Source organism: Ctenopharyngodon idella, chromosome 5 (assembly GCF_019924925.1).
Source record: "Ctenopharyngodon idella isolate HZGC_01 chromosome 5, HZGC01, whole genome shotgun sequence".
NCBI lineage: Eukaryota > Metazoa > Chordata > Actinopteri > Cypriniformes > Xenocyprididae > Ctenopharyngodon > Ctenopharyngodon idella.
This window is the reverse complement of record NC_067224.1, coordinates 9,455,187-9,471,196: the sequence shown is the minus strand read 5'-3', so window position 1 is coordinate 9,471,196 and position 16,010 is coordinate 9,455,187. Positions and strand designations below refer to the sequence as shown.

The window sequence follows — 16,010 nt, the reverse complement described above, 5'->3', positions numbered from 1 at the left end:
GAATTTATCGTTAAGTGCCTGGAGATAAGCATCACTCTCAGCTGAGCGGATGGCAAAATTCATTTGTCTTGCTTCCGCAGGCTGTACCAGCTCCATATGCGGGGTGTTGTGCTGTAATACGTTCATGAGCTGGGTTTCCGTTCCTCAAATTAGACACCTTGATTGCGATTGTTCAGCATCTGCCATAAAACCTCACAGCAGCTTTATAATTAGGCCTTATTCAATTTCACCAAATGTCATTTTTACTTTCTGAAAACAGTATTTTTGTAGGATACATATTTTAATTCAGTGGAAGAATATTGTTTTACTATACAACATGTCCAAGACATTTATATATTCATGCTCCCTTAAAGGATTAGTTCAGAATGTTAAAATGTAAATTACCCCAAGCTTTACTCACCCTCAAGCCATCCTAGGTGTACATAACTTTCTGATGAACACAATCAGAGTTATATTAATAAATATCCTGATGCATCCAAGCTTTATAATGGCAGTGAACGGGACCAACGAGTATGAAGCTCAAGAAAGTGCATTCATCCATTATAAACATACTCCACACCACACCGGGGGGTTATAGAAGAGAAGCGATGTGTTTGTTTAAGAAAACTATCCACATATAACAAGTTATAAAGTAAAATATCTAGCTCCCACCAGACCGCCTTCCGTATTCAACATACGAAGAAAGCGTAACGCCTCTCGCAGTTCAAGCCGCTTACGCTACATCCTACGCCTTCAGTATTCAACTTACGTTAAAAGTGTAACTAGCGCGACGTCAGTTGAATACGGAAGGTGGTCTGGCGGGAGCTAGATATTTTACTTCATAACTTGTTAAATATGTATATTTTTCTTACACAAACGCATCGCTTTGCTTCAGAGAAGGCCTTTATTAACCCCCCGGAGCTGTGTGGAGTATGTTTATGATGGATGGATGCACTTTCTTGAACTTCATACTCGTTGGTCCCATTCACTGCCATTATAAAGCCTGGATGCATCAGGATATTTATTAATATAACTCCAACTGTGTTCATCAGAAAGAGGAAAGTCATATACACCTAGGATGGCTTGAGCGTAAGTAAAGCTAATCCTTTAAGGGAACTAAGCATCCATTTCCTGTTGGACTGTGGCCCATGTCTCTCCAAGTGTCTAGAAAGTACAGACTGTAACTCTCATCTTGGCTGATATAGTACTGTGGGGCAGCCATTGTTACAGAGAGACAAACAATTTATGGGCATTCAGCAACAATTCATGGGCCACCCGTCACAGATCGATGAATGTTCCCCCTCCTACGCACTGTGCTGTGCCCAGTCCAGAGAGGCTGAAACATCACAATCTGATTATCCAAGACAATTTGGGTTCAGCACAAACACGGTTATATTTCCGATATTTAAAAAAAGAAAATCGAAAAATTCAAAATATCATGGTATCCATACTGATACTGCTATTTAAACCTGTTTGCAAAAAAAGTACCATGAAGTACCATGCCTAATATCTTGAATTAATTTATTTAAATAAAAAATAGTTGTTAAGGAAGCAAGTGGTTTCTACATCTTGTCCTAGATTGCCTGCCAAACAAACTGCACTATGAAGTTCAGCTGATTTAATGATACCGCCAAATGTTTCACACTCAGTGTCCTGGAAACACTTTGTACTTTGAGGATGTCCTATCCTAGTATTGCCTGGTGACAAATGAATAGGTGGCAATGTAAACACCACTCAGGTTTAGACTAATGACTCCTGTCTAAGACTAATGAGTCGTTTTTCTAATGATGTAACTTTTCCCATGAGTCTCATTGAAATATTTCAACAGACTGCAAATGTCAACCAACTTTGTGACAACCAATGAATGCCCTTCCTGAAAGAATTTGTGTTAAATCCAACTATCCTAAATATTCAGATCTCTACATAAAATATAGAGAAGAGCAAAAGCCTGACACCACTTGAATCTGAATCTAATTCTACAGGAATATGACAGGAATATGTTTTATGATACTCCTGTAGAATTAGACTCAGATTCAAGTGTGTCAGGAGTTTGTATTCCAATTGTAAATATAGCACTTTTCATGAAAAATGCACAAATTTGTGTCTGATTGTCGCAACATGGTGATGATTTTTTTTATAGTCAATTGACCCTTCGCAAAGACCTGCCTCCTTAGTTACTGTTGCTTTGTCCGACAAGCCATGGCGCTGTCACGCCACACAACATCGCGGAAAAATACACCGCGAAGCAAAGAGGACACTGACAACACGTCGACAGACAAGACAGAGCAGGTTACTTATGATATTAAACAAAGTCACAGCTTTCAAATTGTGTTATTTTTTAAGAAATTCGAACTATAAAAACCGTTTTGTGGCTCTTTAATGTGTCATGACAGATTGCTGTAGCGCCTCAGCTCAAGCGGCTCGTGAACCGATCATCTCTTCCTACTAGTTAATTTATAGCATCAAATAAACATGAATGAACATGAGAAGGAATGTTGTTTCAAATGCAGAAAGACGTCAGTACACACCATTTTTCAAGTTCAAGTCCACCGAGGTTAATCAAAGACTATAGAATAACACAAGACACGTCACTCGTGTTACTTTGAATGGGAGAAAGTGCAACGCGCAATATGGCGAAATAAGTCCTGCCTTTTAAATAAGAGCCAATCACCGAATGGTAAAGTCATCGCGTCACTGCAGCGGCCGTTAGAAGCTCCGGTTCCTATAGAAACAGTCAGACGCGCGCCTCCGAAATGAGGCACAAGAGACGCGCATTTACGGACTGCGCATGCGCATTAGCTTGATCCAGCCTGAAAAATACAGATTTTGTGATGATTCGAGCGTTTACAAACAAAATTTATGAGACAGTTGTTGTCAGATTTCATTGGTGATTTCAAATATGAAATTTAATCGAAAGCTTGGCAAACAGCTTTGGAGAATTTGATGTTTCCCCATTCAGAGAGATAGGAGCTGCACTTGAATGCCCGAGAGGTGTTTCAAAGATGGCCGCCGAGTGAAATGACTTGTCTTAAAGGGACTTTGTGCTAATCTTCTAACTCCTGACTGCTTTGTCGGACAAAATGGCAGATTCAGCGTTATGATTGGTTAGATCGCTTGTCAATCAAACTTCCGGAGAAGGGTCAATTAGACAATTTTTATAAAACTTTTAGTGTTGACTACATTGGTCTGACTCAATGCCTTTACCAAAATTATTTTTAAAAGGATAAGCAAACTAATCTTTTTTTTTTTTTAATATAAGGTAAAAAAAAATAATAATAATAAAATAAGTGTATTAAATACCTATAAACCAACATTTCCAAACTAGCTGACCGCTACTAATGCTGCCTTCACATGCTATCGGAAATTTGATAATTCCCACTTCTGACGTAGTGATTACGAGGTCATTGCATTCAAGTTTCGAAATGGGAGGGCGTTCATGTGCAAATTTTACCTATGAAACTCTTTACGATAATTCGAGAGCACGTGAAGGCAGCATAAGTGACAGCAAAATTTTGGTTAAATTCCTGGTTAAAATAGGCACAAATCCCACATTCTTTGGAGTGAGAACTATTAGATATGTTATATACTTGTCTTGTCAAGTTTTACAAAATTTTGTATTGTTGACTGTATTCGTCAAGCTCAACCCTGTTACCAAAATTACAGTACTGCAACAAAGATAAACAAATCAATACTCATATTTAATTTAAGGGGAAGTCTATCAGTAGGCTACCTATAAACTAACATTATAGGTGTATCAATGTCTATATTTAAAAATGACAGGTAAATTTCAGCTAAATTCTATTTCCACAAATATTGTACAATAAATACACAAATGCCACATACTTTGGCTATAGATAGATTAGATACTGGTCTAATTTGCAACAAGAAATGTTACACACATTTTATTGTTGACTGCGTTTGTCAAGCTATTGATACCAAGATGAAAATGATCAAAATAATACTTTGTCAAATAATCAATATTTATTAGAAAAATAAGTTAATTAATAATAACTATAAACCAACATCTGGTCCCATACCAGCTGGCCGCAACAGAGTGAGAGCTTAATTTAGGCTAAATCTGTTACATATTCTGGTAGCCTATATTTTGTTAGGGATCAAAGCAGTGAATATTGTCTTTGAAAAGCTGCTTATTTTCAGAGATGCATGCATACACCACATCCACCCCCAAAACTCATCTGCACATTACTGCTGCACTTCCACTTACCGTCCCAATTCAGACTCCAGCTCATAGAAGTCGGCCAGCGTCTCTTTCTTGGATCCATCGATCCAGTATTCAGGAGCGGCTCTAGAGGCGGGCATCGTCACTTTCAGCATCCCCTGCGCTTCAGTTCACTATCAGCGGAGCGCCGATCTGTACTGAAACAACAACATCAAGGAATAACGTGGAAAAAGCGGACACACAATCTAGAGAGGCAAATGATATACAGCATTTTCGAAAGTGTTTCGCATTACCTGTAATGTTTGTTGGTGAGGTGTGCTGAGTGGCCGTGAATGTGTAGCGTCAGTTGATCGCGGTTGTCATGTCGCTCTCTGAACGGGGCGCGCGGCTTCCACTGGGTCTTACTGTCGCCTATGTAGGGCGCTTCGTGTGTGTGTGTGTGTGTGTGTGTGTGTGTGTGTGTGTGCGTGCGTGCGTGCGCGCGCGCTTGTGTTTTACCTGGATTCAATGGACGTCACATAATTACATAACACTACTCCGGTATATTTTTGGAAGATGCATTACAATATCATTATGGCAAACGATAGTTCGATTTAACAAAGGACACCGTTCTGTAATGAATAACTGGCAGATTGTAATATATCTAGCTGGATGAATCTGTCGAAGTTACATTTCACCCAAAACTTTGAATTATGGGTTGACCTCTCTGATTAAGGTTTTAATCTCGACAAAAGTAGTCAAAAACAAAATGTTCTTGAAATGTAGGCTACGCAAGTATATTCTTTTTTTTTTTACATTTATTTTCAACTGTACGAAAAGAGGGCGCTAAATATACGCTATACGCTCGCGAAGACCGCTGAGGTAACCATAGCAACAGTGCACCTCAAAGGCGCGTTCCCATATGGATTAGTATGAATATCGATAATGTGCAAAAAACCTATATAGTATAACAATAAAAGCATATGATACTCATGTACAATTAAATTCAGATTCAAGTGGTGTCAGTATTTTGTATTCCAATTTTTAATATAGAACCTTTCCATGAAAAAGGTACACATTTGTGTCCCATTGTCCAAAATTGGTGATGCAGTAATGTCAATTTTTATAAAACTTTTAGTGTTGACTACATTGTTCTGGCTCAATTCTGTTACCAAAATTATTTTATAAAAGTATAAGCAAACTATATATTATAAACCTACATTCCCAACAGTTGACAGCTACTAAGTGACAGCATAATTTTGGTTTAGCCTTGTCAGGGGCCTTCCCCATGGATTACTATGGAATGTATATCGATAAAGTACTGCCATTATTTATCACTTTATTATAGATTGTTTACATTAGTAGGTCTAATACATAAAAAAACACAAGCCCTAAGCCTTGAAAATTACTGACAATTTTCAATAAAATGCATACACTGCCTAATTAATAAATTATATTTTGCATCAATTAAACAAAATCTCTACTGTAAATAATAATAATTAATTTTGGACAAAATGTACATTATAGTAAGATTTATTGTTGCAGTAATTTTTTTAATGTCTGGCAGAATGATTTACATTATTGTTTTTGTTATTACCAGTTTTCATGTATGGCATGAATATGGCAATCTTCAAAACCCCCAATACTTTTGCCTATCCTTGTTAGATTATTAAAGTATCATATGGCATAACAATCTGATCCCAAGTACTTTTTTGAAAGTGCTGTTTAAAATTATTCTGAAAAACCAGAATGTTTTATTAATACATTTACCCCACACCTCTAAAGCATGTACATTTACTTCAGTCTTCTTTCATTTGACAGCAATCCCCTTACCGACTTTGACTTAATGTGCATTATTGAGAATCTTTTTCCTAAATGTTTCAAATATGCCACTGTCAGTGACAATTTTAATGTGCTATGAGGAAGAAATCACCCACACGGAGTCCAAATCTGTACTGGCCTGCATGACTGGTCATCCTTTAAAGCTCAAGCAGTGCAGGAGTGTTCTGGGCTCCCACACAGAGAGACCCATCTGTTCAGTATCTGCTCAACACAAAACAACCACAATCCCAGCTAACCACCAGCATCACTCATCTCACACATTCACTTCCTTGCTGCTCAGTCATACAAAATGAGAAGAACTGGAAGATGATATAGGATTCTTTTGGACGTAGGTGTGTGCATATGTATAGCAGATATATTATGTAGGGTATTGTATTCGGACAATTAAACATGTATGAGCATCACTGCTTTAGATGACAAAATAAAAGGCTTGGTTTGATATTTTGTCATCCATTCAAGACCCACTGTGTAACATATATGAGTGCCATGACAATAGCAGACAAATCACATATAGATTTGGAATACTTTTAATATGTATTAGCAAAATAGGGCAAGGACATTTAGTCTGATACAAACATTCAACAACATTCTCAGAAATGCAAAATGTCTACATTGGAGAAAGGTGCTTTATAATAACGCACTCTTGATATAAGACAACAGACAAATGTTCTGGTTTAAGAGCGTCTGCATGGACATCCACATCTCCTCCAGGTTCGCAGACACGCTCTCTGCCTCCTTCAATAGTTCGGGCTGGTCTGCGATGAACCGAAGATGGAGCTGACACAGAAAGACAGCAAAAAAAAAAAGTCAAAGTCAAACCAAATTGTTGAATTACTAGGTGATGTTTAGATGTAATTAAAATGATTTTATATCAAGTGACTACTTTTAGTAGTATTTATAGTGCAGAAACTATAAACCATAATGGGAAATATTTTCATATTCATTTGCTGCCATCTGCTGTTTAAAAACCAAACAAATCCAGTGGGTCCTATCCAGCAACATTACAACTTTCATGCATAAATTAATTTTTCTATGAATGTAAAAATGTGACAAAATCATAACAATCAGAACATATCTGATGGTTGTTGTTGCCCTTTTATAAAATGTAAGGAATGAGAATTTGTCAATGTTATAAAAGTTCATTTAATATTTACATTATTTTTAAGTTTATATTGTATAAATACATAAAAGATCACATTGTACATTTTTATTAACATTAATTGATGCTACAATAATATAAACACTAACAAGGACCCATATTAAGGTCTGGGTAGATTAGATAGTAAGCAAACAACCAGTTTTCGTAATCACCGTATTGGATGCAGGACAATTGGGCAGGAATAAAGATCTGAGCGACTCTGACAAGGCCAAATTGTTATGGCAAGGCAATTGGGTCAGAGTATCTCTGAAACGACAAGGCTTGTGGGTTGCTCCCGGTCAGCAGTGGTCAGAGGAGGGACAAACCACAAACCGGCGACAAAGTGTTTGGTGCCCAAGGCTCATCGATGCACAAGGGCAAAGAAGGCTATCCCCTCCGGTCCGAGCCAATAGAAGGTCTACTGTGGCTCACAAAGTTTTAATGATGCTTATGGGAGGAATGTGTCACAACACAGTGCATTTGGGCTTTGTAGCCGCAGACCAATAAGAGTGCCTGTAATGACCTCTGTCCACCATTCAATCCGCCTACAATGGGCAAGCAAGCGTCAGAGCTGGAACTTGGAGTAGTGAAAGAAGGTTGTTGGTCTGATAAATCCCGTTTTCTTTTCCATCACGTGTACGTGTGCACAGTTTACCTGGAGAAGTGATCAGTGCTTAATTTGTAAATTGTGAGGTCCTGGAACAAGGGGGGTGACAGAACATATGCACAATCTCAGTCGGGTTTCCATCCAACTATTTTGATGTGCATAAGAAATCTTGAATGAAAACGGACATCGCGTTCAAATACACGTTAAGGTGAAGAAAACAGTTTATTCTCATACTGATGATGTGTGACCATCTGTGCTTATAAAACACCATGGCGTTTAGCATTAAGCTCAACAAAAGGTCTGACCAACATAGCTCTTGACATTCCTATGGAATTCGGAAGTTTAAACTCTAGTCATTTTGCAAAGATTTAAAGAGGCTCAAATGTGAATAATATCCATAGCGACTTGCATGTGTAAGTTTCAGAAACCGCTTCCCACAAAACAGAAGTGCAGCGAAGTTTATATATATTCTCTATAAGTTGCTTGTCATGTGTTGGAAATGCGAATAGCGGTCAAATCCAATAAATCATTGCCAAGACATGGCATGGACCACTTTGTAACTGCATTTCTTACACTTCTTCTTTTTTTTTAGTTCACCTAAAAATTAAATTTATGTCATTAAAGGGGGGGTCTAATGCTATTTCATGCATTCTGACTTATTTACACTGTTAAAGAGTTGCATTCTCATGCTAAACATGGCCAAAGTTTCAAAACACGAGTTGGACGTATTTCTGTGCCAAATCCACTACTTCCGGTTTCGGTACAGGATTCGGAGAGTTTTTTTCAAGTATGGCCCTTTATCACGTAATAAAGGATGGAATTCCTTGTATAGGCACTTCTCCCTGATAAGCATGCACACACACATCACCCAGAACAAGAGCAATAGCACTCCCATTAACGCGTTTCGTTCGGGATACGGAAGCTGAGAGATTTTTCAACAAGTGTCCCAATTCAGGGGCTGCACCCTTTCAAGGCTGCATACATCATCGAGGCAGTCTCATTTAAGAAAAATAACCGTTGCAACGTAAGAAATAAATGACAGTATTTTACACCTCACAATGAATATCAGTCAATTTTATTACGGTTACTTTTCTTAAATATGACATCCTTGATGAAGTATTCAGCCTTCAAACGCGACCTCCGGAGGACGCAGCCTCCGAAGATGAGCCTCAGATGCGGAGATGCAGCTCCTGTAAACATAGGAGTGTGTTTTTGGTTGTGAGGGAAAGATGACCTTTTTCAGCTTCCCAAAGAACCCAGCGTTAAGGGAACAGTGGATGAAGTTTGTTTTTCCCGGGGCAGCAACGAAGCTGTGCACGTATGTTTGTTTGTTCCCGGGAATTCAGTGATGAATACTTTGATTTGCAGATCGCGGGTGGTGAGTAAAGCTGCATCAGATGTCTGTGTTTTGTTGCCAATCGGCGCGCAAGTGCATATAATGTAAACAACACAAATGTTTTTGTTCCCTTTGTATTTATAATGATGTTGCAGCTTGCATGCGATCTCTACGCAGAAGCTGCGCGCTCGTGACTCTTTAGCTCCGCCCACAGCCCTGACGGCAGACACGCCTTCAGGATCTCCGCTTTTTTTGGAAAGACTCGGTTCAGCGTATCTATCTTTTATAAATATGACAAAACTAAAGACTTTTCGGAGATATGAAGGATGCATTGTTACTCTTTATGTACTCAAGATTAACATGAGATTGGCAGAAACTGTGTGTGATACCCCCCCTTTAAGTACTTACCCTTGTTTCGTTCCAAACCTGTAAGACCTTCATTCATCTTCAGAACAGAAATTAAGATATTTTTGATGAAATCTGAGAATGTTAATTACGTTGTTTTCTATGGGGATAAAAAAAAAAATAAAAATAAAAAAAAACTCTTGGATTTCATCAAAAATACCTTAATTTGTGTTCTGAAGATGAATGAATGTCTTACTGGTTTGGAACAACATGAGGGTGAGTACTTAATGACAGAAATTTCATTTATTAACAACAAGCTAATTATTAACAACATTATCATTACTATATTTAATTATCCTGAACATATGTACACAGGTCAAAACATAAATATCTTTCAGTGGTGTATGAGATGGGTGATCCCCCAAATGAGGTGCCAGATCAGATTTCGGAGGCTTGTTCCAGCACAAATTAAGCCCTGGAAGTGATGGCACCAAAGTGCACTATGGCACGACGACAAGCCAGTGGAGGAAGTGTGATGCTCTGGGCAATGTTCTGCTGGGAAACACTGGGTCCTGCCATTTACATGGAAGTAAATTTGACCTAAACATTGTTGCAGACTACTAAATGCTGTTGCAGGTACTTTCCCTTCATGACAATGGTGTTCCCTGATGGCAGTGGCCTCTTTCAGCAGGATAATGCACCCTGCCACACTGTACACATTGTTCAGGAATGGTTTGAGGAACATGATGAAGAGTTCAAGGTGTTGCCCTGGCCTCTAAATCTCAATCCAATTGAGCATCTGTGGGATGTGCTGGACCAACAAGTTCAATCCATGGCGGCTCCACCTCGCAACCTACTTGACTTAAAGGATCTGCTGCTAATGTCTTGGTGCCAGATACCACAGGACACGTTCAGGGGTTTCGTACAGTCCATGCCTCGGCAGATCGGCACTGTTTTGGCAGCACGTGGAGGACCAAAAGCATATTAGCCAGGTGATCATAATGTTTTGGCATCATTATGCTTATTATGATGAAGATGATTATGTTTACTTTATATTAAATATTGCGAAACAATGTATTTATATTAGGGCTGTCGATTGAACACGTTAATTTAATTAAAGGTGTTTATAACAGTATGGGCGGACAGAGTACCGTCAACATGAGAAGTGTCGGTATGCAAGAAAAAGTGAGGGTACGCTACAGATTAAAATATAGAAGTGCCAGTACTGCCGGTACAGCCCATTTCGAGCACTGTATACACACACACACATCATGGTTGGCAAGTTTAAGTGTGGAGGAGTTTGTTTTCAACAGAATTATTGAGCCCTTCATTGTTTATAGCAAATTTTCTGGATTTAAAATAATTATTAATTAAAATAATAAAATAATTATTGAAAACTATTAATATGCAGCAATGTGGAACAGGATTTTATATCACTGACTGACTGTGGATGGGGGATTCCCAGCGTGATTAGAAAGAAACCGAAACCAAGCAACCAGCATTCATTGCTAGATGGGCCGGAAACTAACAGGTCCAACAAAAAAGTCTTATAGTTTTGTATTGGAACCTAAAGCCAAAGCTAATGTGTTAGTTTATGTTTTAAAAAGTGTGTGTAGTTTTATTGAAATCTAAGGCAAAAAACAACAGCAGATGGTTTATATCGTACCTTGAGGAACAATGCAAGGTAGGCTTGAGCCAGGTCAAAATCTCTTTTGGTCTGAAGAATGCTGCTGATCATCTTGAGGAAGCTCTGCATAACTCTGACATCTCCACCCATATCTGGAGACAGTGCCCGAAGCTCTGTTTCAATGGCAGAGGGGCCCAACTCTCTCAGCAGCTTCACTGGCTCCTCATCTATCATCAGAAAACAGATGATCAATACAGTGAATGTGTTGCAAATTCAACAGTACAGAATCATTTCAAATAACAGCATAACAGACTTACATGAGTTGCTGTCTAAAGCATTCTCAAGCTGAACGTAAAAGGTGGACTTCTGTGCCAACACTCCCAAGTTGACAACTTTAGACTAAGAAACAAACAAAAAAAATAAATACAAATTTAAAATGTCAAATATGCATTTTATATAAATATACTAGTGCTGTGAAATTGATTAATTGCGATTAATCACATCTAACATAAAACTTTGTGTTTAATTAATATATGTGTGTGTGTTCATTGGCAAGACCATGTGTACACAAATGTGTATAATAACATGGGTATTACAACGTAAACACTTCCTCGTAAACCAAATGGCTTAAAAAACATACTAAACGGTGTTTTTTTGAAATTCAAAAAATGCAGACAGTTTCCTGTGATGGGTAGGTTTAGGGTTAGGGGTAGTGTAGGGGGATAGAATATACAGTTTGTACAGTATAAAAACCATTACGTCTATGGAGAGTCCCCATAAACCATATATACAAGTATGTGTATGTGTGCGTGTGTGTGTGTATCTATACACACACATATATATTAAGTAAACACAAACTTTTATGTTAGATGATTAAATCGCAATGAATCGGTTTGACAGCCCTAAAATAAAACATAATTCATATTATATTTATATATTACATAAAGTTCATATTATATATAGTTTCAACTTAATTATAAATATTTTCCAGTCAATATTACACCTAAACTTAGTGTTTTGATTTTTCTGAGGCATCAGAAAATTGAAAACACCTGATTTGTATAATCTGTTTAAACTGATATATTTTCAACAACAATAAATACTATACCAAACTCAAGAGAGACACCATCAAAGGAGAGTTTACCTGGTCCTCTGAGGGTGTGTTGGGTAGAGCAAACTGGGGCACCAGCCCTGGAATGGTGGGAATGAAGAAGGGTGCCGCTTTGGGTAATTTTGGAGGCTCTTTGGGTTTGTTCTTTTTCTGTAGATGAAGATTTTTAAACATTTTAAGGGTTTGTAGTGGCATTTCACTTAACACTTAAGCACTTTTGTTTTTTTTGCCGTTTTACACACATAATACCTTGATGATGTCAAGATGCAGCAGGTTCTTCCAGCGAGAGTCAGGAAGCAGTGAGAGTGTGACCAGATGTTCATCCAGCTGTGCTGGTGAAATGTACTCAGCCATCTCAGAGTCAACATCTAAAACTTCCTCTTCTTCTGTTTCTGTTCACAAGCACAAAATCAAGGGGATTTATTATCAAGTTAAATGATTTTAAAATTATAATCAATTTGATACTGTGATTGCACCTTTACTCGGGCAGGTGCCTGGCAGCATGATCACAGTCGGCTCATAGTCTGCAGGTAGAGGGCGCAATGACACCATACTGCACAGTGTGTTATTGGACCTAGAAAAGAAGCAGAACAAAATTCCTTAGGGAATATACAATATTTCATAGAGCAACTTCTTTGAATCATGATACTTGGGTCATGAGAGGCTATGTTTGGAACAGCACACTACCATACCATTAATTTGGAAACACTTTACAATAAGGTTCATTAGTTAACATTACTTAACTACATTAGTTAACATTAGTTAACTACATTAGTTAACATGAACTAATAATGAACTGCATTTACACAGCATTTATTAATCTTTGTTAATGTTAATTTCAACATTTACTAATACATTGTTAAAATCTTAACATTAGTTAATGCACTGTGAACTAACATGAACAATGAACAACTGTATTTTCATTAACTAATGTTAACGAAGATTGGTAAATACAGTGACAGATGTATTGCTCATGGTTAGCTCATGTTAGTTAATACATTAACTAATGTTTAACTAATGAACTTTATTGTAAACTCCTAATTTACTGCTTATTAATAGTTAGAAAGGTAGTTTTTGTAGGGGTTAAGATATGGGGTTGGATTAAGAGACCAGTTGACTAGATTAGTCTCCGACTAATGTCTTAGTAAGATGATAAATACTTTGTTCTATGACCAAAGCTCTGTAGTTTTTATTGTGGGGGACAAAACATGCAATATATATATGCAATGCAATACAATGATGCTTGAGAGAAGTACAAAAAACATTTAAAAAAAATATATTTTATCATATTTGATATTATTTTGATATTAAATCATTTTAATATGTTTGTTCTAAACAATTATGTATGGATAGTCAAGTAAACCTAAGTTGCTTCAGTCCAGTTATTATTCATCTTGAAATATTACTAACAATATAAATATTATTCATAAATTTACTTTATTATACAGGGTTTCCGCGGGGCATTAAAAAGCATTAAATGGATTTTGCGAAAATTAAGGCCTTAAAAGGCATTAAAAGTCATTAAATTTGATTCCTACAGGCATTAAAAATTTTAGATAGTTTTGAAGAAAAATAATACCGGTTTATTTTGAATATAACCTTCATAATTAATAACTTTTATTTGCTGCCTGTCGCAAAATATGAACATTGGTGTGATACACACGCGGAACCAGTTTGGTTGCCTCCGGCCGGTGCAAAATTGCCGTAACGGTGTTTTGGACAGCGGCCCAAGTAGAGTCTCCAGTACTGCCGCACAAGCACGAGATCTTGCTTTCCTGCCGCAGGCGCACCTCTATCTGCGTCTGCTCTGTTCATTTATTATATTTAGTGCAAGTGGCGATCGATAGTGGATAATAATAGGTTATATAATGTATAATGAACTGACGGTAACAGGAGAAATAGAAATAAATAAGCGCAGCACAGACAAGAAACTCTGTTAAATACTGCGGTAAAAATGAAAATGTGGAGTTTTTATATTTATTACACGATACAGTTAAGCAACAACACACGACCAAGAGTGCTGTCTTCTTGAATACTATTGCGATTGTAAACGTGACACTGATTTCCTACAACAGTTAATAAACAAGTAGTTAATATTAAGTCACTCACATTTTAGAAGAAATATTGACTGTTTTTGTTCTGCTTCATCAGCGAAAATAGTTCCAAATAAACATCACAGCAGAACCATAGCGCATCTTGCAGCAACACTCAACCGTGTTTTCTTTACCGTGTTTTTGAGTGATTCAGCGTTTTTGAGTCAATGATTCAGTGACCCATTCATAAACAGCTGCCTCATTCTTGAATGAATCAGCCGTTTGAACGAATCATTTGAATGAATGACTCACTTATTAAGACGGTCACTTGCCGCCACCTACTGGCGGTTTACTATCATTTTCACCCCAACATTTCTTGGATTTTCAAAAAAATACTTAAAACAATCTCATAGCATTATTTAATGCAGTTGTATTTTTTTATTTTTTATTGTAAATTATTTAATTTGATTGGTAACAGCCCTATAGTGTTACTATTGTTATTCTAATTAAATTTATTGATCAAATTTAAGAATTTAAAATGAAAGATGAATCACACATTTAATTAGATTGGGGGGGATGCCCTTTATAAAGGTAAAATCATATATGTCAAAGCTGCAATATTCTGAAAGAATATTCTGAATGAAAGAATATTGCTTCAGAATACATTTATTCACACCACACAAAAATCCCATTTTTTTCCGATTTACTTCTCCATAGGAAAAGCACATGAGAAGGCTTAATGTCGAGCCCTGCATGTAGTCTTAATGGGCCACGTTTCAGTCACTATTTCACATTGTCTGACAACAAAAAGAAAAATAAATAGATTAAATAGTTTCATTGGGATTTTGGCTGCATTAAAATACATTATGTGAGCACAAAGAGTAGCAGCAGAGAAGCAAACAAATCTACAGAGCTGACACTTGGCAGAATGCGAATGGAACTTAATGACATAATGAATATTATAATTGCCATATGATATCATTTATTGACTTTTAACGAATAATATATATATAAGTTAAAAGTCGATAGATGATGTCATATGTATATATGGAACAACCACTGGCTCTGCACCACTATACCTAAACTCACTACTTCAGACTTATGCGCCCTCCAGAAGCTTGCGTTCTGCAAGTGAATGGCGTCTTGTGGTGCCATCCCAAAGGGGCACAAAATCACTCTCACGGACCTTCTCCTGGTCTGTTCCTGGTTGGTGGAATGACCTACCACGCTCTATCCGAGCAGCTGAGTCTTTAGCCATTTTCAAAAAACAGCTAAAGACATATCTTTTTCGCCAACACTTGACCCAGTAATATTAGCACTTTTTATTTATATTTTTCTTTTCTTTTTTCGATTTTCTATTGTCTTTCTCCATCTATTTGCGTATATATTTATAAAAAAAAAAAAAAAAAAAAAAAAAACCTTGCTACGAGCACTTTACTGATGAAACTGTGACTTGACACAGCACTTACATACTGTTGTACTCATGTTGATTTGATTGCTTCTACTATTCTCATTTGTAAGTCGCTTTGGAGAAAAGCATCTGCTAAATGACTAAATGTAAATGTAAATATGGCATTAAAAATTTAAAAATTGGCATTAAAAAGGCATTAAAAATCATTAAATTTGATTTGATGAAACCTGCAGAAACCCTGTTTATAAAAAAAACAGTAAAAATTTTACAACAAAAAGACTTCATTTGCATTTACTTACTAAAAAGTATAAACTTTATCAATCTGATGAGAGAAGGCATGTCGTAGATAGTGTACAACAGGTATTTCAGTAAAGTTGTGTTATATTTGTAGTAAATTTCCTATACTACACATGTGTGTGTAA

General features: G+C 37.0%; 2 protein-coding genes across 3 annotated transcripts in view; both read right to left on the bottom strand.

The window, feature by feature from the left end:
• The window catches only part of camk4 (calcium/calmodulin-dependent protein kinase IV), a 45,314-nt gene extending 40,704 nt beyond the window's left edge, over positions 1-4,610 (bottom strand). Inside the window, exons 1-2 of one of the 2 annotated variants that reach the window (XM_051895279.1) lie at positions 4,453-4,610; positions 4,205-4,351 (exon numbers count right to left, since the gene is read on the bottom strand). In XM_051895279.1, coding sequence (XP_051751239.1) covers positions 4,205-4,314 — 110 coding nt within the window. In that variant the 5' untranslated portion in view covers positions 4,315-4,351; positions 4,453-4,610. Of the gene's footprint in view, positions 1-4,204; positions 4,357-4,452 lie in introns of both variants that reach the window. The other variant, XM_051895278.1, reaches the window with a different exon arrangement.
• A 1,881-nt stretch (positions 4,611-6,491) lies between these two features.
• The window catches only part of wdr36 (WD repeat domain 36), a 31,844-nt gene continuing 22,325 nt past the window's right edge, over positions 6,492-16,010 (bottom strand). Inside the window, exons 18-23 of the mRNA XM_051894752.1 lie at positions 12,621-12,718; positions 12,394-12,536; positions 12,178-12,294; positions 11,351-11,432; positions 11,073-11,260; positions 6,492-6,757 (exon numbers count right to left, since the gene is read on the bottom strand). Coding sequence (XP_051750712.1) covers positions 6,608-6,757; positions 11,073-11,260; positions 11,351-11,432; positions 12,178-12,294; positions 12,394-12,536; positions 12,621-12,718 — 778 coding nt within the window. The 3' untranslated portion in view covers positions 6,492-6,607. The remainder of the gene's footprint in view (positions 6,758-11,072; positions 11,261-11,350; positions 11,433-12,177; positions 12,295-12,393; positions 12,537-12,620; positions 12,719-16,010) is intronic.